This window comes from Peromyscus eremicus, chromosome 8a (assembly GCF_949786415.1).
Source record: "Peromyscus eremicus chromosome 8a, PerEre_H2_v1, whole genome shotgun sequence".
Classification (NCBI taxonomy): Eukaryota; Metazoa; Chordata; class Mammalia; order Rodentia; family Cricetidae; genus Peromyscus; species Peromyscus eremicus.
Window position 1 is genome coordinate 12,589,117 of NC_081423.1, and position 23,899 is coordinate 12,613,015.

At 47.4% G+C, this 23,899-nt stretch overlaps 2 protein-coding genes and 1 long non-coding RNA gene across 6 annotated transcripts in view; 2 read left to right on the forward strand and 1 right to left on the reverse strand.

The window, feature by feature from the left end:
- On the forward strand, positions 1-11,454 carry Rnps1 (RNA binding protein with serine rich domain 1). 4 transcript variants are annotated; one of them, XM_059270177.1, is made up of 8 exons: positions 1-112; positions 3,668-3,855; positions 4,085-4,240; positions 5,419-5,610; positions 6,806-6,908; positions 7,224-7,377; positions 9,968-10,109; positions 10,675-11,454. In XM_059270177.1, exons 2-8 carry the CDS (start codon positions 3,785-3,787, stop codon positions 10,772-10,774), a joined length of 918 nt encoding a protein of 305 aa, XP_059126160.1. In that variant the 5' UTR covers positions 1-112; positions 3,668-3,784; the 3' UTR covers positions 10,775-11,454. The 4 variants fall into 4 exon arrangements, with proteins under 4 accessions (XP_059126160.1, XP_059126163.1, XP_059126164.1 ...); XM_059270180.1 differs by lacking the exon at positions 3,668-3,855 and adding an exon at positions 428-548 and having other exon boundaries at positions 7-112; XM_059270179.1 differs by lacking the exon at positions 1-112 and adding an exon at positions 437-548.
- LOC131916712 (uncharacterized) lies at positions 2,275-12,529 on the reverse strand. Its single transcript, XR_009380588.1, has 3 exons — positions 12,294-12,529; positions 7,435-7,564; positions 2,275-5,796 (listed from the first exon to the last, which is right to left on the reverse strand). It is a non-coding gene; the product is annotated as an uncharacterized LOC131916712 (long non-coding RNA).
- Eci1 (enoyl-CoA delta isomerase 1) overlaps positions 12,421-23,899 on the forward strand; it is a 19,655-nt gene continuing 8,176 nt past the window's right edge. Inside the window, exons 1-3 of the mRNA XM_059270182.1 lie at positions 12,421-12,544; positions 12,656-12,742; positions 21,780-21,907. Coding sequence (XP_059126165.1) covers positions 12,505-12,544; positions 12,656-12,742; positions 21,780-21,907 — 255 coding nt within the window. The 5' untranslated portion in view covers positions 12,421-12,504. The remainder of the gene's footprint in view (positions 12,545-12,655; positions 12,743-21,779; positions 21,908-23,899) is intronic.

Consider the following 23,899-nt stretch of genomic DNA (forward strand, 5'->3'; position numbering starts at 1 on the left):
CGTCATCGCTGCGCGACGACGCAGTGTCTTCCCGCTTCTCAACTCTGACGACAGAGTTGCGCCGGCCTCCGGGTCTGAGAAGAGCGGGAGGAGGTGGCGGCCTCGGGAAGATGTAAGTTGGGGAAGGAATCCGGCCGCATCCGACCTTCGGGGACCTTCTGCCAGGCTTGGTGGGGTGCATCGCGGAGCCGGTTGCGTCCCGCAGCCCCGCAGCGCGGTAGAGGCCTGCCGGCGAGGCGCAGAGCCCGAAGAGAAAGAGTGGTTCAGGTCGGGCGGAGTGGGAGGCGTCGAGGCCGCGGCCCGGAAGTGGTCGAGGCGGTCGCAGACGGAAGGGCGATCCCGCATCGTTAGCTTGGCGGCGACCAGCTCAGCTTGCAGGACCCCCGGCAGCTGCGAGCGCCGCCTCTTCTCTTGTTTTCTTGTCTAGCTGGAGACCTGGGCTCGCCACGTCAGGCCCTACCTGAGTTGTGAGTGGAGAAACAGGGTGGGAGGCGAGGTCGATGTATGTGGCCGGAGCGGACGGTGCCGATTGTGAACCGGCCTGAAAGGTTGGCTTCCTTTTAGATCTCTTTCCACGAGTGTGTATCGAACTCCTGGGTGCAGTTCTCAGCTCTGGGCCGTGAGGGTCCGGCCCGGGCTGGACTTGAGCACGGTTACCGAGCTCAAAAGGAAAATACTGGAAGGTTATGGTTTAGGGTGGAGAGACGTGGTACTGTAGGCTTGCTCTCTCTGCCTTGTGTTATTTCGTAGACACCGCGTCTCAAATGTGCGTTTGTATGTAGAGAGTGCTTTGAAGATCGCTGAAACGGCCTCTGCTCTAGATTGAACTAATTGTTTTCTCCTCTCTCTGGCTGTTGGACGCACACCTTTCCGGAGGATGGGGAGGTGACCAAGGCCCTGAGCTGTTACCTGAACTTGTGAACAGAGAACCTCACCTTTGCTTTCTACCACACCCAGCAAAGTGTTCGCTTTCTCTATGGTTCATAATTTGTAGACTGCTTAAAAATCACGGGTTCGGCTTGTTTCATTAAAGTATATTCCGACAGGTTGGGCTGGGGAGGTGCGCAAGCGAAATCTCTTCTTTGCCACTGGTAGCTATGGAGCAGTTAGGAGGCAACCCAAACTGAAATGTTAAAGTACATACCAGATTTAAATAACTTAGTATGAGAAAAAACACATTTAGTGTATATGTTACAGAGGTAATATTTATTATCTTATTAAAAACTAATTTCGGGACCCACATACTACCTTTAATCCCAGAACTGTCAGGTGTCAGGTCTCTTGAGTTTGAGGCCAGCCTGGTCAGCCGGGGCAATTGAGGGCTGCATAGTGAGACCATGTCTCAAGAAAAGGGGGGGGGGGACGACTATTAATTTTGGACTTTCAATCTATGTCAGTAGTAGAGTCTTTGTTGAGTGCACCAGGCTCTGAGGTTTTTTAGTTTAATTTTGTTTTGGGTTTTGTTTTTTTTGGGGGGGGGGTTGTTTTGTTTTTGTATAGCCCTGGCTGTCCTGGAACTAGCTAGCTCTGTAGCCCAGGCTGGCCTCAAACTCAAAGATCTCCTGTCTCTGCCTCCCGAGTGCTGGGATTAAAGGTGTGTGCCACCATTAACCAGACAGGCTCTTGAGTGTTATTCCCCAGCACTACAAGAAAAAAGTTATTCACCAGTTTTGATCTGGCTGCAAGGAAGTTTGAGGCTGTGTTCATGGCTCACACTCTTACAGTGCTGTTCTATGTGATCTCACCCAAAAGTGATCTTAAGGTGAGCTGTTCCTTTATTACACATTCAGAATCGTGTGTGATGAGGTAAGAGTGGATGTAGGTTTCCAGACCTGAAGGAACAACCCTTCAACTGTCATTTAACATCGACTTTTAGCTCGTCAGATTCTCGGGCTAGTTTAGCTAAGGCCTTTGGGAGCTGATGTCGGGAAAGGTGAAGCTCTAGGAGCAGCTCAGTGGTGGTCTGCTTTTGCCTACTGTGCATGGGCCCTGGTTTCTGTCTCCAGCCCCATATATGAAGTCTGATCCCAGATGGAGGCAGGAGGATCAACGGGCAAACATTCCTGCATAGAACATTTGAAGCCAGCCTGGGCTAGAGGCCTTGTGCCTTTAATCTCTGCACTTAGGAGGCAGAGGTCAACCTGGTCTACCTAGGGAGTTCCAGTTCTGTTAATGTAGTTGGAGCTACATAGTAGATCCTGTCTCCAAAAAAAAAAAAACAAAGTTATAAGAATAACAGTGAGTGCCAGCCAGACACAGTGGCACATGCCTTTAATCCCAGGAAGATCTCTGAATTCAAGGCAAGCCTGGTCTATAGAGTGAGTTCCAGGACAGCCAGGGCTATGTAATAGAGAGATCCTGTCTCGATAAACAAAATTGTAAGAGTGAGTGTCCTGACCAGGATGACAATAGTGAAGCATGACATCAAGCACAGGAGGCATGCTTGCTTACTCCAGACCGTGAGTTACTTGTGTTCCCTGGTGGGTATGTCTAGTATATTTAGGGCAAACAGCTTGAAAAGATTTTATAGCCCTGGAAAGGAGCTGTATAGGAATCATTTCCCATGTTCCATTCATTTGTCCAAAGGCAAGGGCTCTTCTCTTTTGGGCTAGAATACTTACTCAGCAGCATTTAGAAGTGCCCTGTCTCTCAAATCAAACTCCAGATGCTGTATTCTTTCTTGGTTACAGCTGAAGATGAGAAAAGAGAGTTAAGATATATCCTGAGGCCTTGGATAGTATTTGGCTCCCTGAGAAGAGGGCACAGGAAGCAGTTTCTATTTTATTGTTACTGTTATTTAGCATATTGCTAACAAACCCTTACACAGCCTGTGAGATCTCTCCCCATTCCAAATCTCAAGGTGGAGAAAGAAGGAATTACATATTTGTGCCCACTGACTGCTGCCTGGATCCAGCAAGTCACATTTATAGTCTTGCTTTTTCTTGCTCCCCTCCCCACCCCTCAGGATTCCTTTGTGTAGCCCTCTTGGCTGTCCTGGAGCTAGCTCTGTAGAGCAGGCTGACCTCCATCTCTTCGCCTTCTCTGTCTCCCAAGTGCTGGGATTAAAGGTGTGTGCCACCACCGCCCAGCTTTAGGACCCTTCTTTATGCTCTTGTGTGATGTTTTGTCCATTTGTGTCGAATATTTAATGTTTTAGTGCTTGTCACTCAAGATGACCTAGTCATCACTCAGTGTATCCCCAAAGGGAATTGTGGCAATAAGACAAATAAATCTGAGCCTGTCAGTTGATCTACAAATTGGGTTTTTCTCCTCTGAGGCCATTGTGGTATCTAGTATTTTGAAAGCCGCTTCCGGGTGGCTGGCTGGCTGGCTCATTATCCAACTTACCAGTGAACTCTAGTGTTAGGCAGGCTCTAAAATAACAGTGATAGGAACAGTTACCATCCCCATTTCATTCATGAAAACAATGAAGAATCTTAATATTCCTGTACCTTAGACGTGTAAAAAAAGACAAACTAAGGTGGCCATTCCATTTGTGCCTCCATGAGGAGATGAGGGCTGTCCTCCGAGTGTCCAGGCTGTGTAGACACTTGGCTGTTTGCTGTGTTCCCTTGCTCTCTTCTTGTGTGTTCAACTTTTTGTTGCAAAGTGGATTTGTTGCCTTGTCAATTCGTTTACTCTTTAAATCCTTTTATCTTGTTACTAGGCTGCTCTTTGGCGTAAATTGCAATCGATTAGGGATCGTTTCTCAGACTCGAGTTAGAAGTGAGAGTTCAGATAAGTGAGGCCGACATTGCTGCTTTGAACACCTCAGAAGGGGAGAATGGATTTATCAGGAGTGAAAAAGAAGAGCTTGCTAGGAGTCAAAGAAAATAATAAAAAGTCCAGCACTAGGTAATCCTTCTGTAAGATTTTTCTAGTGCTATTTTGGGGGTGCTTGCTGTTTAGGGACCCTCAGAGAGGGGAGATTTTGTGTTCTACAGTGAGTGTCCTCATACACAGATCGTTTTGCTCTGTGATCACCTGGGGTCTTAGTATTCCCTTTGGACCCCACTACTGGGTTGTACTATTTCAGGGTTTGGTCAGGGGAGCTTGCAACCTCACATTCTTCCTCACCATGCAGGGCTCCTTCTCCTACCAAACGCAAGGACCGCTCTGACGAGAAGTCCAAGGATCGCTCTAAAGATAAAGGGGCCACTAAAGAGTCAAGTGAGAAGGACCGTGGCAGGGATAAGACTCGGAAGAGACGGAGTGCTTCAAGTGGGAGCAGCAGCACCAGGTGGGGCAGAGGGGCCACTGCTGCAGCTGTGGAGGCCAGAGACCAGCCCCGGTGCTGAGTCCTTCCCTTGGGAAGTGTAAAGAACGGCTGCCCTTCTGTGTTCCCACCCACAAACAAGATGCTCTTCACCAGAGTGCACTCAGGGAAGGGAACTGTTGAGTTTATTAGGATCACCTACAGTGCAGTGGGTGTGGCCAGCACTGGAAGGAGTGTGGCTGATAACTCCCCTGTGGTTGTGTGGGTGGGGCTCCCACCCCTCATAATCCCTACTTCAAGCCATGTGCAGTTAGTTAGGGCAGAATTGCATACTGCAGCTGGTTGGGAGGGGTGGCTGGATCCTCCGTGGGGGTCCTTTGAGCCTCCCTGTCTCTTCTTTTAAGAGACTAGCCCAGCTGTGGTGATTGGTGAGCAGGCCCAGGTGAACTGAAAAGGACAGCAGTTGGCTGGGAGGATAGTCCTGTATAACAGGTGTTCTGTAGGAGCTATCCAGCTCGTTTTTAAGACAGGATTTCATGGGAGCCTGAAGCTTGCCAAGTGAATTGAGGCCAAGGGAAGGCTACCTTTTCTTAACTACTTTGAAAGCAACCAGACCCTGGTTTTGAGTTTCATCTCATTATATATGATACATGGTCTTGATATGTAATGTATGTTTATGGATATGAACTCTTCTATGATACTAAGAAATGTGATGTTTAGATGACATGAATTGTTTTTCTTGCAAGTATGTATTCATTCTTTCATTCTGAATTGAGATTGGATGACTTCAGTCTAGAATCTTTTTAAGTATATGAGTCTTGTCTGCATGTATGTATGCATACCATGTGTGTACCTAGTTCCTTCCTACAGAAGCCTGAAGAGGGCATTGGGTGCCCTGAAATGGTAGTCACACGCAATTGTGAGTTGCTGTGTGGACGCTGGAAACCACACCTGGGTCCTCTGCAAGTGCTCCTACTTGCTGAGCTATTTTTTTCAACCCTAGAGCTCATTTTTTCGTAGTTGAAGACGTGCCTGAGTCTACCTACAGCCCTGTTGAAGGCTGAAGTGGTGATCTGACAGGCATCATTGCTGATGAAAGCAGTGAGGCTTAGAGAACCAGGGGAGCTGTTCCTCTTTGGGCGGTCTTCTGTGTAGAATGTGACTCTTGCTCATGGACTCTGATACCCCCACCTTTTCCTCAGGTCTCGATCCAGCTCAACCTCCAGCTCGGGCTCCAGCACCAGCACAGGCTCAAGCAGTGGTTCTAGCTCCTCTTCTGCGTCCAGCCGCTCAGGAAGCTCCAGCACTTCCCGAAGCTCCAGTTCTAGCAGCTCCTCCGGCTCCCCAAGTCCTTCCCGGCGCAGGCATGACAACAGGCGGCGTTCCCGCTCCAAGTGAGTCCAGGAGAGCTAGCCTGATCGTTACCATAATTATTAGAAAAGTAGACCAGGGGATGACAAGATGGTTCAGCGGGTAAAGGTTTTGCTGCCAAGCCTATGACAACCTGAGTTCAATCTCCAGGATCCACATGGTGGTGTGTGATGACTCCCACAAGTTGTCCTCTGACTTGCACATATGCACTGTAACACACAAGTACAAGTAAATGTGAATTTCCCTTTAAGTATATCAAAGAAAAGTGTGGCGGTGTGTGCCTGTAATCCCAGCAGGATGGTCAGAAGTTGGAGGCCATCCTGGTTTGCATGTGAACCTGTCTCAATAAAAAAAAAAGTGATCAAAGGAGTTAGAGTGCAGGATGTCTCAGTAACCGTGCTTGCTGCCAAGCCTATCAACCAGAGTGCCCATCCCTGGAATGCACATGGTGGAAGATCAGAGACCCAACTCCTAGGTTATCCTCTAACCCCCACACATGTTGCCCTGGTACATGCCCACACAGAATAAAAGTTAAACGTATGCATTAATTTGAAGGGTTTCTAATTCAGGGATAATGTCTTAGTGTTCTGTTGCTGTGAAAAGACACTATGACCAAGGCAGTTCTTATAAAGGAAAGCATTTAATTGGGGCTGGCTTACAGTTCAGAGGTTTAGGTCATTGTCATGTGGCAGGAAGTATGGTGGCATGCAGGCAGACATGGTAACAATTCTACATCCAGATGTGAAGGCAGCAGGAAGAGAGACACTGAGCCTGTCTTGGGCTTGAACCTCTAAGCTCACCTCCAGGACTCCAACAAGACCACACCTCTTAATCCTTTTCAAATAGTGCCACTCCCTGATGGCTAAGCCTTCAAATGTATGAGCCTGTGGGGCTATTCTCATTCAAACCACCGTAGGTGATATAAGTCATTTGGTAAGGAACTCTTCTAGATCGAGGCTGTTCAAGGTGAATAGAAACCTCACACTATTTGTTGCTGAGGCAGGGTCTCAGTAGGCAGTGCAGGTTAGCTTTGAACTCCCAGTATTCCTCCTGCTGTGGCCTGGGTGCTGGGATTTTAGGCATTTACCACCACATCCAGCTGATATTTTTCCTTTTTCAGTGCTGGGGACCAAATCTGAGACCTTGCCCTGAAATCCACCCTCAAACCCATTATGGTTGATGGAAATTAGAAATTTCTGGGTATTTTTGTATTTTCAGATCCAAACCACCTAAAAGAGATGAAAAGGAGAGGAAAAGGCGGAGTCCTTCACCTAAACCCACCAAAGTGCACATTGGGAGGCTCACCAGGAATGTGACCAAGGTAAGAATCACAGATCCATGAGGGTTGCGGGGTGTGGTTGGACAAGCTAGTGTCTGGCAGCAGGTACACTAGAATGCAGTCCTTCTTTCTGAGAACTATGTAGTCCATGCCTTGATTGGAATGCTGCTTAATTCTTTTGAGTGGTCTTAATCTATTACACTTAGGTCCAAGAGACTTTGGCCCCAGTGACTGACACATCTTGTCCAGCGGCAGAATGTTTTTACACTGGAGATTTACTCAGCATTTAGTGAATTCCCTTTGACCATTAAATAATAGGTGGGAAAACAAGGATGTAACCCTTCTTTCTCTCTCCAGGATCATATCATGGAAATATTTTCTACTTATGGGAAAATTAAAATGATTGACATGCCTGTAGAAAGGATGCATCCTCATCTGTCAAAAGGCTATGCCTATGTGGAGTTTGAGAACCCAGATGAAGCGGAGAAGGCGCTGAAGCACATGGATGGAGGTGAGTGACCCTGTGGCCACCCTCCACCCTGTCACCTCTGTCCTCACAGAGACCTACCTGATTGCCTGTGGGACCCTTGGAATGGGTTTCCAACCCAGGTGATTCTGAGTCTCTGTGGAGCCCTTTGTAGAGTCTGGTTCTTACTCGGTGGGGTGTATCACCAAGAGCACGTTTTCTGAAGTACTCACTAGTCCCGAAAAGAAAAAGTCAGCAAATATGAATAGATTAGCAGTTTCGGGATTTTTCAATCTTTTAAAAAACCTGTTGATCAAGTGAAGCTTTTCTTAGAAAGAATATATTTGGCTTTTACATGGGGATATTTCTTTAATCATTTTGAGAATCCTTTTCTATTTTGCCAACATTTCAGCATTTTTAGGATTGCTTTGCTACATGATATATATACTGAATGCACACAATGTATCTGTCTCTTGAGAGTGCTTTTTAATGTAACTTGGTGGAGTGGATTTTTTTGTTTTGTGTTGGTTTGGTTTGTTTTGGGTTTTGTTGTATTGGGGGGATTCTCCTCCCCCCCCAAGACAGGGTTTCTTTATGTAGTTTTGGAGCCTGTCCTGGAACTTGATCTGTAGACCAGGCTGGCCTTAAACTCACAGAGATCCGCCTGCCTCTGCCTCCCAAGTGCTGGGATTAAAGGTGGGGTGTGGGGGTCTGTGTAACCGCCCTGACTGCCCTGGAACTAGCTGTGTAGTAAAGCAGGCTGGCCTCGAACTTGTGGAGGTCCTCCTGCCTCTGCCTCCTGGATACTGGGATTAAAGGCATGCACCACCACCGCCTGGCCAGGTGGAGTGTTCCTTGGGAGTAGTTTTGGTGGTCAGTTTCCACTTTGTCTTCAAATAAGCATTTTAGAGAATACAGCGTTTGTGTCTAGTGTAGGATGTAGGCGGCTGACTGAGAACAGGCAGCTCACTATACCGTCTGGGCCGTTAATCTGTGTTGGACGAACCTTAAGAGTTGTCAGGTGCCTGTTAAGTTTACAAATATCTAAAAAGTTTTAGTTGGGGTTTTGTTTTTGTTTTTTTTGTTGTTGTTGTTTTTTGTTTGTTTGTTTTTTGGGTTTTTCGAGACAGGGTTTCTCTGTGTGGCTTTGCGCCTTTCCTGGAACTCACTTGGTAGCCCAGGCTGGCCTCAAACTCACAGAGATCTGCCTGGCTCTGCCTCCCGAGTGTTGGGATTAAAGGCGTGCGCCACCACCACCCGGCTTGTTATTGTTTTTAATGATTGCTTTTGAATATGGATTTTCTTTGATACTTAGCCACTTCTTTTAATTCACTTTAGGCTCCCTCAAGTGTTTCAAGAGTTCAGCATAAGCTACCTGTGGTGTTCATTCATATCAGCTCAGGGCCTGTGAATCACACCTTCACTTTCAAAGTCTGCCTATCATCTGGTATTACCAGAGTGAGCATTTGCTAATTGGTTAAAAATTCAGGGAACTAGAGACAGCTAGAGTGGCCTTCACTGGCAACTGGCTAGATGGTGTATGTGGCTTATCTATGGTTCAGTTCTTCATTGGAGCTGGTTTGGTTGTGGGCCAGTGGCTGGCTCCGGCTGGGTTTAGTTATGTTAAACCCCTGGAGTTAAATGAGTGTGCCTGAGTTAGTCTCTGGGTACCGCAAGGTAGGAGCTGTGCCCTTTCTTGACCCTGAGGAGCTAGTCTACACCTCAGTGTGCTTTGCTTTTTTTTCTCTCTGAGACCCTATAAGTTCCTGAGGTTTGTGTCCTGCGGTGCTACCTCTCTGCTTTTGAAACCATCCCAAAATTTTTCCTTTTCTTCCCTTTTATTTGGAAATTAGTTCATGTAGATTGCTGCAGAAGTCTTCAAACAAGCGTTCCCCAACCCCCAGCCTGAGCTTCCCACTGTCCTTAAAAAAAGGAAGTTCAGGGTCACATGTGGTGACCCCTTTAATCCCGGCACTTGGGAGGCAGAGGCAAGTGCATTTGTGAGTTCAAGGTTGGTCTGGTCTACCTAGCGAGTTCCAGGGTAGCTAGGGCTATGTAGAGACCCTGTTTCGAAAAAAGGAAGCTCAGATGCTGGTGTCACCTTCCTGCCCCTGAGCCAGCCCTGTGCTGTCTTGTCACTGTTCCACGGCTGGCCCTTCTGTGTCTTCTGCCCAGCAGGTTTCAGCACATTCTTCAGAATTTTGTGTGGGCTGTCTGTCTTCTGGGAAGTTGTTCCAGTGCCTCCATTAGTGTCTCTTAGATCTCATGCTCTGTAGTAGCTTTTCCTGGTGTTCCTGGGGTTATTTTATGATTGTTTGCCTTGGTCGGCTGAGCACCTGCTTGGTGCTTGCCTGGGGTAGGTGGGTTTTGTTTTGTATTTGAGACAGGGTCTCCCTATGTACCCCTATCTGGTCTTAACCTGGACCTTGCTATGTAGACCAGGCTGGCTACAAATTCTGAGATCCACCTGTTCTGTCTGCCTCTCAAATGCTGGAGCTAAAGGTGTGGACTACCATACCTGCCTCCACCTTCTGAGTGCTGAGATTTCAGGCATGTGTCACCACACCATCACAGGTGTGAGTATGTTAAATATTTAATATTAGAGATTTTATGGTTTTGTCCCTTTTTTCTACAGGACAAATTGATGGCCAAGAGATCACTGCAACTGCTGTGTTGGCACCCTGGCCTCGGCCACCCCCACGGCGATTTAGCCCACCCAGGAGGATGCTTCCACCGCCACCCATGTGGCGCAGGTCACCCCCACGGATGAGAAGGAGGTGAATTCATTTAGAATTGTCCTTAACCCATCTGGCTTATGTGATTTATAAACCTAAATGGCTGTGATGACTTTGGGGTCCTTCAATGTTGCCCATTCCTTTGGGGTTGAATGCAGAAAGTAGGTCAGCAAGTAGCCCTTGGTCAGAGAAAGAACAGTCAAAATATGTGTTGTTGACAAGCAGTGAGACCCTTCCAAGGAACCACCTCTGGAGTCTGAGCTAGCATGGGTCCCATGAAACCAGATGTCAGCTCTCTGCCCTTCGTGAGGGGCCTGCTTGGCATGGTGGTGGCACATGCCTTTAATCCCAGCTCTCAGGAGGTAGAGGCAGGGGAATCTCTGAGTTCAAGGACAGCCTGGTCTACACAGAGAAACTCTGGAAAAATCAAGAAGGAAAAGACTACAGGAGGGGTTAAGAGAGGAGCTTTTAGGTTCAGATATAGCAGAAGCTACAGCTTATAGGGTTGTAAACACATTTAGAATTATCTTAGAAAAGGCCGGTTTTCCCCCACAGCTGTGCTGCTTGGAGCTTTTGCTTTTGGCTGACTTGGTTTCTCTTCCTGCAGGTCTCGCTCCCCAAGGCGCAGGTCCCCTGTGCGTAGGAGGTCTCGATCTCCCGGCCGCCGCCGCCATAGGAGCCGCTCCAGCTCCAACTCCTCCCGATAAGCAGAGACCTTGATTCGTACCTCTGTAACTTATGTTTCCCCAACTCAGTTTTGTCCTTTCTCTAGCCAAATGAGGGTCTGTAGGGAAGGATCCCATACCAGGTGGGCTTCGAAGACAGCAGTGGAGATATTTCCTCTGCAGGAGGATTCTGGCTGCAGAGGTACTGTTGATTCAGAACTGTGCCCATAGAGGTACCCTGTAGTTTTCTGGCTAGAAAGTTCACCCTTCCAGTTCTTGAGAATCTGCTTGGTAGCAGAGCCACCTGGGACAAGCAAGCCTTCAAATGGCAACACACCGTTTTCCACAGGTGACCTGGGACCAGTCAGGCAACCTGGTCGTGCCCTTGCGTGTCCCCTTCAGAGTCCTCTTCAACTTGTAGGGTTAAACCCCTTTCTCTTCTCCTGTCCCCATGTCTCTGTTACTCTCTGAAATTGGTGAGCCAGTTAGGTCTACAGGGTCCTCATGGAACCTACCGACACCCTCGTTATCACCTGCCGTTCATGGTGATGTTGCAGGTTAACCTTGGCAATGTATACATTGCTTCTTTTTGCTTTTATTGTACAGTCAGTACTATAAAATTTGTTTTGAGTTTTATAACTTTGTAGCATTTTAGATAAGGTTGTGTTTGTACTTGTGTAGAGTGAAAGGACTGTTGAATAAACCTAAGATTAGAATGCATATTGATTACTAGTCTCACTGCCTCTTTCTTCTTAGTCCAGAATAGTCAAGATTTGTGGTGTCAGCCCAACTAAGAACTCGCATTAGGTTTAATTCCCAAAGTGGCATTTCTAAAAGCTGTCAGCCAGGGGACTCAGGGTGAGATTGCTGCTGCTACGTTGGGAAGATATGGGGATTGTTTTCTTTTCTGTCTCATACTGGTCTGAGTTGGTGGTGTGGCCCAGGTTCTGATTCTATACTCTCAGCACAACAAAAAAGACTATGCCAGAAGACTTAGAAACGTTTAAAATGCCCCTCACTGCAGTGCATACGCCACACAGTTGGCTGCTTTTATTTGTGGCCTTTCAGTATTGACACAAATAAAAATGAACTCTTGAGAGGTTGGAGAGATGGCTCAGAGGTTAAGAACATTGACTGCTCTTCCAGAGGTCCTTAGTTCAATTCCCAGCAACCACATGATGGCTCAAACCATCTAGAATGAGATCTGATGCCCTCTTCTGGCGTGCAGGCATACATGCAGACAGAACACTGTATATATAATGAATCTTTTTAAAAAAAAAAAAATACAACACTTTCGAGGGTGTGTTTTAACCCAGGGTAACAGCCTTCCAGGCTTGCCCCTGTGTTGCAAGACAAATCTGTTCACCACCCTGCAGCCATTCTGCCAGGCATGATTTAAATTCCTAATCCCAGCTCTGGTATGCGCTTCTGCACTGCGCCTGTGAGATCTAGCAGCCTTCCCTCCAGCAGGCAGCTGGCGGGAACCCTTGGTGAATGCCCTCGAATCTCAGCGACACCATCCTCCCCCGTGCCCCGCCCCTGGCCCAAGCTTATTCATTACCTAGTGCTGCCAGCTGCTGTGAGCCTGGGTGGGTGTGGTCTCAGCCTGCACCGAGTTACTGGCTCGGGAGGCCGCTCCCAGTCCACTGGAGGCTGCGGAATGGCTGGCTGCCCGTGACTTGGGGGTGACGGGGCGGGTCCGAGAGGAGGAGTCTGCAACGCCCGGCTGCTGGTTGCGCCGCTCGGTGGGTCTAGATCCTGTGACAGCCAAGATGGCGCTGGCCGCCGCGAGTCGCGTTCTACTGCACGCGGGTGCGTGTCGGGGCGCGGGAGCGGGTGCACAGCCACAGAGAGGGCAGGGTTCGCGGGCGGGGGTGGCGAGAGTCCGGCGGGCTTGCTAACCGTGCTCCGGCCTGTCCGCAGGATCCCGCCTCGGGCGCAGGGAGGCCGTGGACGGCGCGCGGCGCTTCGCCAACAAGCGGGTGGTGGTGGAGCCGGACGCGGCTGCAGGTGAGTGAGTGCACCGGTGGGCAAGGCCCGGCACGTGAATAGTGTCCTCCAGAGCCAAGGGCGCAAGTTCCGTGGGAAGTCAGGCGGCTGTTTTCCAAAAGCAGTGAGAAAAAAAACTCATGTAAACTCAGATTTTGTTTAAAACTTAAGTTCACACCAGGTGGTTTAATGACAAAACGTGTGAGCTTTTAAAGTCTTGGTTAAAGTTTTTAAAGTTACGGTCTGTTGCCTAAACTATTAGTTAAAAACGATTGTAGCTTGCTGTGGTGGCTCGCGCTTGTAAACCCAGCTGAAGCTAGAGTACTAGGCCAGTCTCAGTTCTATGAGACAAAGTCTCAAAAATCCGACACGGGCCTGGAGAGATGGCTCAGTGGTTAAGAGCACTGGCTGCTCTTTCAGAGAACCCGCGTTCAACTCCCAGCGCCCGTGTAGCAGCTCACAATTGTCTATTACTTCATTTCCAGGGGATCTGATACCTTCACACCAATGCACATAAACTAAAGTTAAATAATTTTTTTTTTTTTTTTTAAGAAGAAAGAAATGTTCCATCCCTCCTGGCTTTCTTTTAAAAAAAAAAAAAAAAAAAAAATCCAGCATATTTTCCAAATACTGGCGCGTGGCACAGACCCCAGCAACTATTTTCCTAAAGTTGGGAGCTGCAAGTAGGGTCATTCCCACCCTCCAGCCCCCACCCTGCCCTCTTAGAATACCTAGGAAGCACCTCCAGTCACAAGGCTGAAGCAGGAGGATGGTGAAGTTGAGATCAGCCTGTTTTTCCTGTGGTTTGTTTTGTTTTTTAAAGTGAGGATGCAGGGAGAAAAAATGGAATTTTCCAGGACAAATAGATAATGCATTTATGGAAGGAAACCTGGGAAAGTGGACACGACTGAGCCCAGAGCTTAGGGTCACATTCTAACCCTGATCGTGTCCTCTCAGCATTGAGCATTGGCACCTGTAGGGGAAAGCCGCATCTCAGGTTGACTTGCAGGTCAAGGTCTGGGTTCCGGGTGGGATAGTGCTGCCAGAATGCAGTGAGGAAGGGCTTGGGCCCAACCTGATGAGTCCAACACAAAGTGGAGACCTTGAAAGGATCATTCGGTGACAGATTTTATATATCTCAAATACCACAGAAACACACATTTTAAAATATTAGAGGACTAGAGAGGTGCCTTAATGGTAGAACATTTGCCTAGTATTCCCCAGGCCTTGTGTTTAATCCCAGTACCATGAAAATAAATAAATAAAAATATTAGAATGGGTACAGGTAACAGCTCTATACCATGCCAAAGTCACTTAAAGTCCTAGACATTTAGGCTTAATAACATGTATATTTTATCACAGTTTTAGTATATGCGAGTAGCATATATGTGTGTGTGTGTGTGTGTGTGTACACGTGTACATATATATGTATGTATATGTATATATGTCCAGCAAAAAGAAAAGGTAAAATAGCAACTGGTTTTATTTTACTTATGTTGGTTTTGAAGATAGAGTGTTACCTCTAGTTCAGAGGCAAAATGGAAAAGTTCATATATCCCTTTAGCTTATGGGGTTTTTTGTTGTTGTTTTTTCCCCCCGGAGCTGAGGACCAAACCTAGGGCCTTGTGATTGCTAGGCAAGTGCTCTACTACTGAGCTAAATCCCCAACCCTGTTATGGGTTTTTTTGTTGTTGTTTGAGACTGGATTTCATTTATCCCAGCCTAGAACTCATTATGTAACTGTCGCTGAGACTGACCTTGAACCTAACCCACCTGCCTCTAACCTCCCAAGTGCTGGGACCACAAGTGTTTGCACACTTTTTTTTTAAACAATTTATTTTTATTTTATGTATATAGGTTTTTGGTTTTTGTTTTTTTTTTAACCTGCATGTATGTTTGCATAGTACCTGTGGAAGCCAAAAAGGGTGTTCAATCCCCTGGAACTGGAGTTGTAGACAGTTGTGAACTGCTATGTGGTTGCTGGGAATCAAACCCAGGTCTTCTAAAAAAGCTGCCAATATTCTTTCTTTTTTTTTTCTTTTTAATAGGTTTTTTCAAGAAAGGTTTTTCTCTCTGTGTCACAGCCCTAGCTGTCCTGGAACTTGCTTTGTAGCCCAGGCTGGCCTCAAACTCACAGAGATCCACCTACCTCTGCCTCCCGAGTGCTGGGATTAAAAGTGTGCGCCGCCGCCGCCGCCGCCACCACCACATTCACCCAGCCTAACCACTAAGCCTCCTCGAGTTCACACTTTTAAGCCCCCAGTACATAAACACCCTAAAGTGTGTGAACTTTGCTGGCACAGAAAATAGTTTCTTTCGAGTCAGTACAAGATCATTTGGGTAAAGGTTCATCTCGTCTGAAGACAGACTCTGTTCTGTTCACCATTTCTCCAGTGTCGCCGAGCAGACACTTCAGATTGGCATGCTTTTCAAATCAGTTATGCCAAAAGTCAGGGGCATTTATGTTTCATTTTAGATTCTGCTCAGCTCATCATTCAAGAAAATTTTATCTAATACTCACCCTGCTCCAGGAATTTGGTTACTTATCCCATGGTGACCAAGCTCATCTAATTCTCTTTGTTAGCTCACATTCACCTTTCGCCTCATAACCTTTTCCCTAGTATCCACTGCCATACTAGACTTTGCAGATAGTTCTTCCCAACTAGGTCTGAGGTGTTTGTTTTATGTAGGCCTGTAACTGTGTCACACTTACCTCTTACACTCAAGTCAAAGGTCTTCAAAGAACCCACTTGGCACCAAGACTTGGCCCTTGTTCTCAGAGAAGGCTTTTGATGATACCTAGACACCAGTTCCTCAGTTGGAAATGCCTCCTGATTATTTTGGAAGCCCTTTAGGCAAGTAGCGGCTGCCATTCCCCCGGGGACAGGCCCTTGTTTTCTGCATTTATGCTGCAAACATTGCACAAGGAACCAAGGACAGTGGAAGGGCACACCCGCATTTTAAGCTGCAATTGCTAAAGAAGTGTGAGCTGATCTCCACTAAAAGACCTTTTCGTGTCTGGTGCTGAGATGGTTCTTCTTCCCCTGAAGCCCTGGGACTTGCTAGTACAGAGAACAAGAGAAATGAACAGCTGATAAGTCAAGTCAGGGAAAATGGAAGGATGGGCTGATGAACCACCAGGAGAGCTGTGCTCAGCTCTGCCCACTGTCATCTTTCAGGACATCAAAGTCACGGTGCAGATCCATCTCCACTGTCAACTCCTTGGTGGCCTTGAGGCTTAACCCAGGGCCGTCCTCTCAGAATGGCCATGACAAGCATTATCAGGAAATGACAGTGTCACCGGGTTTGGCAAATCAAGGGAAACCTTTACTTCTAACTAAAGAGGTTCCTTGCCAGAACTGCACCTCCAGGCACGTGAGCTTCCTTCAAAATCAGATGGACATCTGTTGCGGATACTGGAAAGATGGGGAACATTCTGGGCCCCGCGGCAGGTGCCATTCTCGAAGACCGTGTGTGTCCTGTGCCCTTGGGACTGCTTGTCTTCTGCCTGAAAATGGAAGTTGATGATAATGGCAATCCAAGTGTTTCCTGAGCCTGTGGGTACAGAATATAGCACACTGGGCTGATGAAGTTATATTCACATTTGTACTGAACAGAAGTCTAAAGCCAGGGATGGGAAGGACTGTGTGTCCTCTGAAGCTCCAGGAGAGAGTCTTCCCTCCTCACTCCTTGGTGTCCCTTGGCTTGTGGGTACCTCCTTTTACTGTTTCTTTCATATATATGTGTATGGTGTGTGTGAATAAGGGTACACATGTATAATGCATGTGTACTACATGGGAGTGCACGTGTGTGGGATGTGGGACATCAGGTGCTCTCCATTTTATTGAGGCAGGGTCTCTTACAGAACCCAGAGCTTGCAAATTCCAGTTAGTATAGCTAGCCAGCTTGCTCTTGGAGTCTGCTCTCTGCATACAGAGGCCTGGATTTGTGTTCTAGAGATCTGAACTAGAGATCTGAATGCCAGACCTTATACCTAGATAAAATTTTATCCACTGATGTGTAACCTCAACACTCTACCACTGTCTTTTTTTTTTTTTTTTTAAGATTTATTTATTTATTATGTATACAATGTTCTGCCTGCATGTATGTCTACAGGCCAGAAGAGGGCACCAGATCTCATTACAGATGGTTGTCAGCCACCATGTGGTTGCTGGGAATTGAACTCAGGACCTCTGGAAGAACAGGCAGTGCTCTAAACCTCTGAGCCATCTCTCCAGCCCTCTGCCACCGTCTTTATGTGGCCTTCTCCCTTCATGGTGACATAAGGCCCATTCTAATGTGACCTCATCCTGGCATCTTTTTTTTTCCCTCTCTTTTTCTTTTTTTCTCTGTGTAGCTCTGACTGTCCTGGATCTCGCTCTGTAGCCCAGGCTGGCCTCAAACTCACAGAGATCCTCATGCCTCTGCCTCCGAGTGCTGGGATTAAAGGTGTGCGCCACCAACTCCCAGTGGCATCTGTTTGAGATAGGGTCTCATGTGATCCACTGACTTCCAACTTTCTGTTCAGCAAGAAATGACCTTGAACTCGATTCTCTGCCTCCCAAGTACTAAATTGACAAGCATGTGTAAGCATACCTGGTTTATTTGATGTTGGAGATGTATGAGTGTTTGCCTGTGTGTATGTCTGTGTGCCATTCTGGGAGACCGGCTCCCACATTTTACCCCAGGGTACTCTTGAGTGAGGGATAAGAGATTTAGATAGAAGGATAGAGGTGAGAAAAACAGATAGAAACACAGGATAGCTCGGGAGGGCCTGGATCCTTATCTCTTCTAAAGGGCTGTTTATAGGAATGCCAAGGGGTGGAGCAAAGACCTCCCCCTAGCTCAGCCGAGTGCAGACCCTTCTAATCACCTAGAAACCATGCACATGGTCAAGCAATCCTCTAATGCAGCTGGGCTGGGTAAAGCAAGCTCAGATCTCACTAGGAAACCTTTGTGGGCCTCCACATATCATGAGCTTGCCTGGTGCCCAAGGAAGCCAGGACATCAGATCCCTGGGAACTGTAGTTGGAGATGGTTGTGAGCTACTGCGTGGGTGCTGGGAGCCAAACCCTGGTCCTCTGCAAGAACAGCAAGAGCTCTTAACTGATGATCTCTCCTGTCCAGAATTCATTTATTTTATCTATAATGTCTTTGTGAATAATGGTGCACACACCATGGAGTAACAGAATTTTCCCAAGGGCCTGCCCTGAGAAAATCCCTCCCAGGGTCCTGAGGAAGACCCTACACCTGGCAGGGGGGTATCTGAGGGAAAAGAATCTATGTACACCATGCTCTTTCATCCATTTACTCTATTTCTCTAAGACAAAATTCTGTCTACACAGCTTCAGCTCCATCATCACATTCAGCTCCTCTCTGTACCTACTGGGCCTACCCTGTCATAGTCCTAAGTTCCTATGCTTTGACCTCATCTTTGTCCTCTGTTCCTTCATCCTCCATCTCCCCTTCCTTGCTCCTTACCCCTGCTCTGAGAAACTGCCATCTTCTCTTCTGCCTGGCCACCCAGCTCTGCCTCCAGGAATACTGCTCCAGTCTTTACTGCACCTGGTTATGCAAAAAGCCCTATTGTTTTAAGTCAATAGCTCTGCAGGGCTACTAGGCCTGAAGGAAGGGGAAGGTCTGAGCTTCATTTGCACAACAAACAAAGCTATGCATCTACAACCTGCCTGTCTCCTAGGCACTGTAGGGGTGTTAGTTACCTAGTGAATCAGCAGTAGGTCTGAGCTGTTTATGCTGTTTGCCTTATGGCCTACTAGTATATGAACACACAAGAGTTTCATAGCAAAAGATAGCTAATATATTAAAAACTAAATAACAGCCAGGTGGCAGTGGTGTGCACCTTTAATCCCAGCACTCAGTAGGCAGAACCAGGTCGATCTCTGTGAATTTGAGGCCAGCCCGGTCTACAGAATGAGCTCCAGGACAGCACCAAAACTACACAGAGAAATCCTGTCTCGAAAAACAAAACAAAAAAACAACAAACAAACAAAAAATTCTCACTATCACAACATTAAAAAAAAAGTAGAAGGCATTAGGAAAGATGTTAATATTAAATTATGCAAACTAATTAACACCAAATATTCCTTGATAAATGGCTTCCTCTAGAAAAATTCCTTGACTTTTCTAGGGATAGCTTTAATATACAACTGAATCTCTATAATATATTCTTGCGGCCCACTGCAATGGAACCCATGTGGAGGTCAGAGAACTAACCACTGTGGGAGTCAGTTCTCTCTCCACTATGGGGTCCAGGAGTTGAACTATCAGCAGAGTTCCTCAGCAAGCACTTTACCCACCAAGGCCCCTCTCTGGCCTATCCTTGATGATTTTGTTTTGGGTTTGGTATTTTGAGACAGGGTCCCTCTATGTAGCCCTGGCCATCTTGGGCACCAGATCTCATTACAGATGGCTGTGAGCCACCATGCTGGGACTGATGTTTTGACAGTCCTTTGATTTCTTGCTCTGTAGAGCAGACTAGTCTGGGCCTCTGTGTAGCCCAGGGTGACCTTGAATTATCAATCCTATGTCACCACATTCAAGTTATAAATTGTTTCCTTTGACATGCGGCAGCACACACTCCTGACTCAGACTGCCTTCGACCTGACTGCGTGTAGCCAGTGTGTGTTGCCAGCAAAGCTGAAAATAGCTTCCCCGGGCCTTGTACTTAAGAAAGTCTTTACTCCTGGGCTGCAAGGTCAAGGGAGAGGTGAAAAGTGCCAGTATAGGGCTGGAGAGATGGCTCAGAGGTTAAGAAGATCGGCTGCTCTTCCACAGATCCTGAGTTCAATTCCCAGCAACCACCTGGTGGCTCCGAGCATCTGTAATGAGATCTGGTGCCCTCTTCTGCCTTGCAGGCATACACGCTGGCAGAACATTATATACATAATAAATAAATAAATCCTTTAAAAAAAAAAAAAGAAAGAAAGAAAAGTGTCAGTATAGAGTTTTGCATTTGGCCTGTTTAATTGGGTTACATAAAAAAATATGCTTAGGATATTTTTTAATTAAAATTTATTTTGCAGGGCAGTGATGGTGCACACCTTTAATCCCAGCACTTGGGAAGCAGAGGCAGGCAGATCTCTGAATTCGAGGCCAGCCTAAACTACAGAGTGAGATCCAGGAAAGGCACCAGAACTACACAGAGAAACCCTGTCTCAAAAAAAACCAAAAAACCAAAAACAAAAAAAAAGAAAGAAAAGTTAAAATTTCAGACCAAGGAATGGTGGCGCACGCCTTTAATTTCTGCACTCGGGAGCCAGAGCCAGGCGGATCTCTGTGAGTTCAAGGCCAGCCTGGTCTACAAAGCAAGTTCCAGGACAGCCAGACTGTTACACAGAAAAACCCTGTCTTGAAAAAAAAAAATGGACCTGAAAGGTAGACTGAGGCAAAAATGGGGCATCCAGAATGTCCTGCCCCGGTGGTTGGTTATGCACTTTTGAGGTTTGGGACTTTAACAAGCCTGTATTTGAAGTAATAGTTCAAGTGTGTCCACCCTGTAGTCCCTGAGCTGCAATAGCCAAGGACAGCCTAACACACATTGTAAACTTAAAATAGGAGTTGGTTTTAGGTTGTTTTTGGTGGGGGGTTGGTTGGTTGGTTGGTTTTTGGTGACTAGATTGTACAGTTCTTTGTTTCATTCATTCACTCATTTACTTACTTATTCATTTATTTTGGTTTGTTTGAGACATGGATTCTCTGTATAGCCTTAAATGGATGGATAGGTAGATAAATAGATAATGCTTTATTGTATATTTAGTTTAATTTCAAATTTTATTTATGTCTCTGTGTGTGTGCCTCTGTGGGAGGGTTACAGTTAAAAATTTTTCAGTAGCTGTGGTTGGTCTTGACTGTTGACCTCACCCAGCTTGATTGTACAGTTCTTAAAGTGAACTTTGTAAGTGACAACATCATGTTGCCATATCAAAGGTTGGAAGTGGCCCTTAGACCAAGGGCCATGTTGTATGTCTGTCTTGCCAGCATGCACAAGGCTGGGGTGAGAGGATTGAGTTCCAAGCCTCAGAACTGAAACAAAATGTTTCAAGTCATGCTTTATGCACGAGCAGTGCCGGCTGGAGTAGTGCTGAGGTGCCTGCCTCAGTAGTTCTAACTTCGCAGCCACCCTCAGCGGAAGGAGAAATTTCTGGCAAATTCAGCTTTGTGCCTCCGGCTGGGGAGCACCACACCTCTCTCTCCCCATACTAGTTCTGCTTTCTAGGGTGCTATGGCCTCTAAAGAGAGGGGACAAAGAGCGAGAGTCATGATGGTGATGTCCCACCCCTACGTCCAGGTGTCTGTCTCCATGTCCCTCCACCTGCCTTAGGATGAGATGGGTCATTCAGGATTGAACACATGCTGTTAAATGTCTGTACGTCCAAGTGCTAAAGACCGCTCCAGAACCTTTGTCTAAGGAGGGCCAGTGGCATTGTCCTAGGTACTTGAGACAGCTCTTAACCTTGATCCTCCAGGAGACCAGAGAGATTATTTCGGGAATTTGAGATCTCTGAGATTGAGGCTGTCCATGGGTACAGGACTCACCATCTACAATGTCACCGGAAACTGGAATTCCCAAATCAAATACTGTCTTGAGCCATCTTGCTAGCCCCTGCCTGAACTTTTTGTTGTTGTTTTTTGAGACAGGGTTTATCTCTGTAGTCCTAGTGTCTTGGAACTTGTTCTGAAGACCAGGCTCTCCTCTGTCTCCTGAGTGCTGGGATCAGAGGTGTGCTCGCCACCACACCAGGCTCCTGCCTGAACTTTTGTGTTGGTGGTGGTTTTTTGTTTGTTTATTTTACAAGACAGGGTTTCTCTGTGTAGCCTTGGCTGTTCTGGAACTCGCTCTGTAGACCAGGCTGGCCTCAAACTCACAGAGATTCGCCTGGCTCAGCCTCCTGGGTATTATGATTAAAAGCATGTGCCGCCATTACCCAGTCTGCCTGAACTTTTGAAACTCCAAATTCTGCAGCTCCCATAGACAGACTGAGGGCCAGGGGTGGCCTGGACTGAGCACTTTTTGAGGATCCTCTCTGTTTTAAACTAGGAGTTGCAGTGATGAAGTTCAAGAACCCCCCAGTGAACTCCCTCAGCTTGGAGTTCCTGACAGAGTTTTTCATCAGCCTGGAGAAGCTAGAGAATGACAAGAGCTTCCGGGGTGTCATCCTCACTTCGGTAGGTGCCTGGTCAAGCCACACACACATACCCCCAGCCCTGACTGTGGTCAGAGTGGGGACCTGGAAAATCTGGAGTCCTCCATCATGGGGCAAATGGAGTCACCGGCAGCCCTATGACTACTCAGAGCCTCTAGGTCCGTTTCCTGGAGAGCAGGTTCCCAGGCTTGTACCAAGCCTGGACAGTCCTCAGGAACCTGCTGAGCAGTCTCTGTGGGAACTTTGTCTTCCCAGGAGCCCCCTGAGGTCATCTAGTCATTAGCAAATGTCGCCAGGGGCTCCCAGGGCACCTCTTCCCCAGGAGCTGCTGGTACCTGAGCTAGTCCCAGCAGGATACATGCCTTGAGAGCATGTATTCTGCTCGCCTTTGAGCCATCTTAGGTCAGGTATCAGGGCAGATTCTGCTGCCCTCTGAATTCTTGAGGGGAACCTGGGCATTGCCTGTGAGTGCCAGCAAATGCCAGGCTCAGCATTGGTGAGGGCAGTGTCACTGAAGTCAGTAAATGGCCATGAGGGGAGATCGTACAGTGGGTGTGGGAGCCCATTCTCGGGTTCCTCGTGGCTTTACCCAGCAGGTCCGAATAGAGGATGATTAGGACCATGGGCCTGAGTGCAGGTGTCTGGGATGGTCTGCACTTGGCTGTGCTGGGGGAGGAGGTCTTTTGCTCCACCCCTTGGCGTCTCTATAAAAACCCTGGGGCAGAGACAGTCAGGGCCCGTTGGAATAGGTTCCAGGCCCTCTCAAGGCTATCCTTTATTTTCTTTTTTTTTTTTTTGGTTTTTCGAGACAGGGTTTCTCTGTGTAGCTTTGCGCCTCTCCTGGAACTCACTTGGTAGCCCAGGCTGGCCTCGAACTCACAGAGATCCGCCTGGCTCTGCCTCCCAAGTGCTGGGATTAAAGGCGTGCGCCACCACCGCCCGGCTTATCCTTTATTTTCTATCTGTTTATCTCCGCAATAAATCCTTCTATCTAATATTTCCTGCTGCTCGCACTCAAGAAAACTCTGGGGAACTGTGGGGGTGGTTGGGTAAACGCCCCACAAGTGGGAAAGGAAGTCTTCAGAGGTTTGGTCTCTGACCAGACTGAGCATCACATCCCCTGCCCTCCTCAGTGACAGGACACAAAGTCACATGTGGATCGAGTTCATTTCTGCCCTTTGTTCTTGTTTGGAGTTAGGTTCTTGTATCCCAGACTAGCCTCCAACTTGTTACATAGTCAAGGCCAGTCTGCGAGGTGCTGAGAACCAAGCCCAGGCCTTGGGAATGCCAGGCAAGCACTCTACTGCCTGAGCTACATCTCCAGTGCCCAATAAATAATGATGTTGGGTTTTTTTTCTTCCTTTCTTGGGTGATGCTGAAGATTGAACCCAGGACCATCTAAGTATTGGGCAAGTGTTCTGCCACTGAATGACTTCCCTCAGCCCCTTGGAATGACAGTGCCACTACCTTTTAAAGTATAGCTATCTCCCTATGCTGTGTGTCGCAGTGATACAGAGACCACACTGGGCCATTGGCCAATAGCATGTCAACATCAGCACGTCAGCATCGTGTTCAGTAAAGGTGCAGGAAGCTGATGGTCGTGAAGCCCCAAAGGGCCAGGAGGGAAGTGATCACTACTGTGGGGTTTCAAAAGTTCAGGCAGGCTGGGTGATGGTGGCACACGCTTTTAATCCCAGCACCTGGAAGGCTGAGGCAGGTGGATCTTTGTGAGTTCAAGGCCAGCCTGGTCTACTTTCCAGAACAGCCAAGGCTACACAGAGAAACCTTGTCTCATAAAACAAACAAAGGAGCCGGGCGGTGGTGGCGCACGCCTTTAATCCCAGCACTCGGGAGGCAGAGGCAGGCGGATCTCTATGAGTTCAAGGCCAGCCTGGTCTACAGAGCGAGATCTAGGAAAGGCGCAAAGCTACACAGAGAAACCCTGTCTCGAAAAAACCAAAAAAAAAAAAAAAAAAAAAAAAAAAAAACAAAGGAACAAAAACCACCACCAACA

Coding starts and splice junctions, on each gene's coding strand:
- Rnps1 (XM_059270177.1), top strand. CDS start 3,785: ATGGATTTATCAGGAGTGAAAAAGAAGAGCTTGCTAGGAGTCAAAGAA. Junction 3,856..4,084: donor AATAAAAAGTCCAGCACTAG/GTAATCCTTCTG, acceptor CTCACCATGCAG/GGCTCCTTCTCCTACCAAAC. Junction 10,110..10,674: donor CCCCCACGGATGAGAAGGAG/GTGAATTCATTT, acceptor CTCTTCCTGCAG/GTCTCGCTCCCCAAGGCGCA.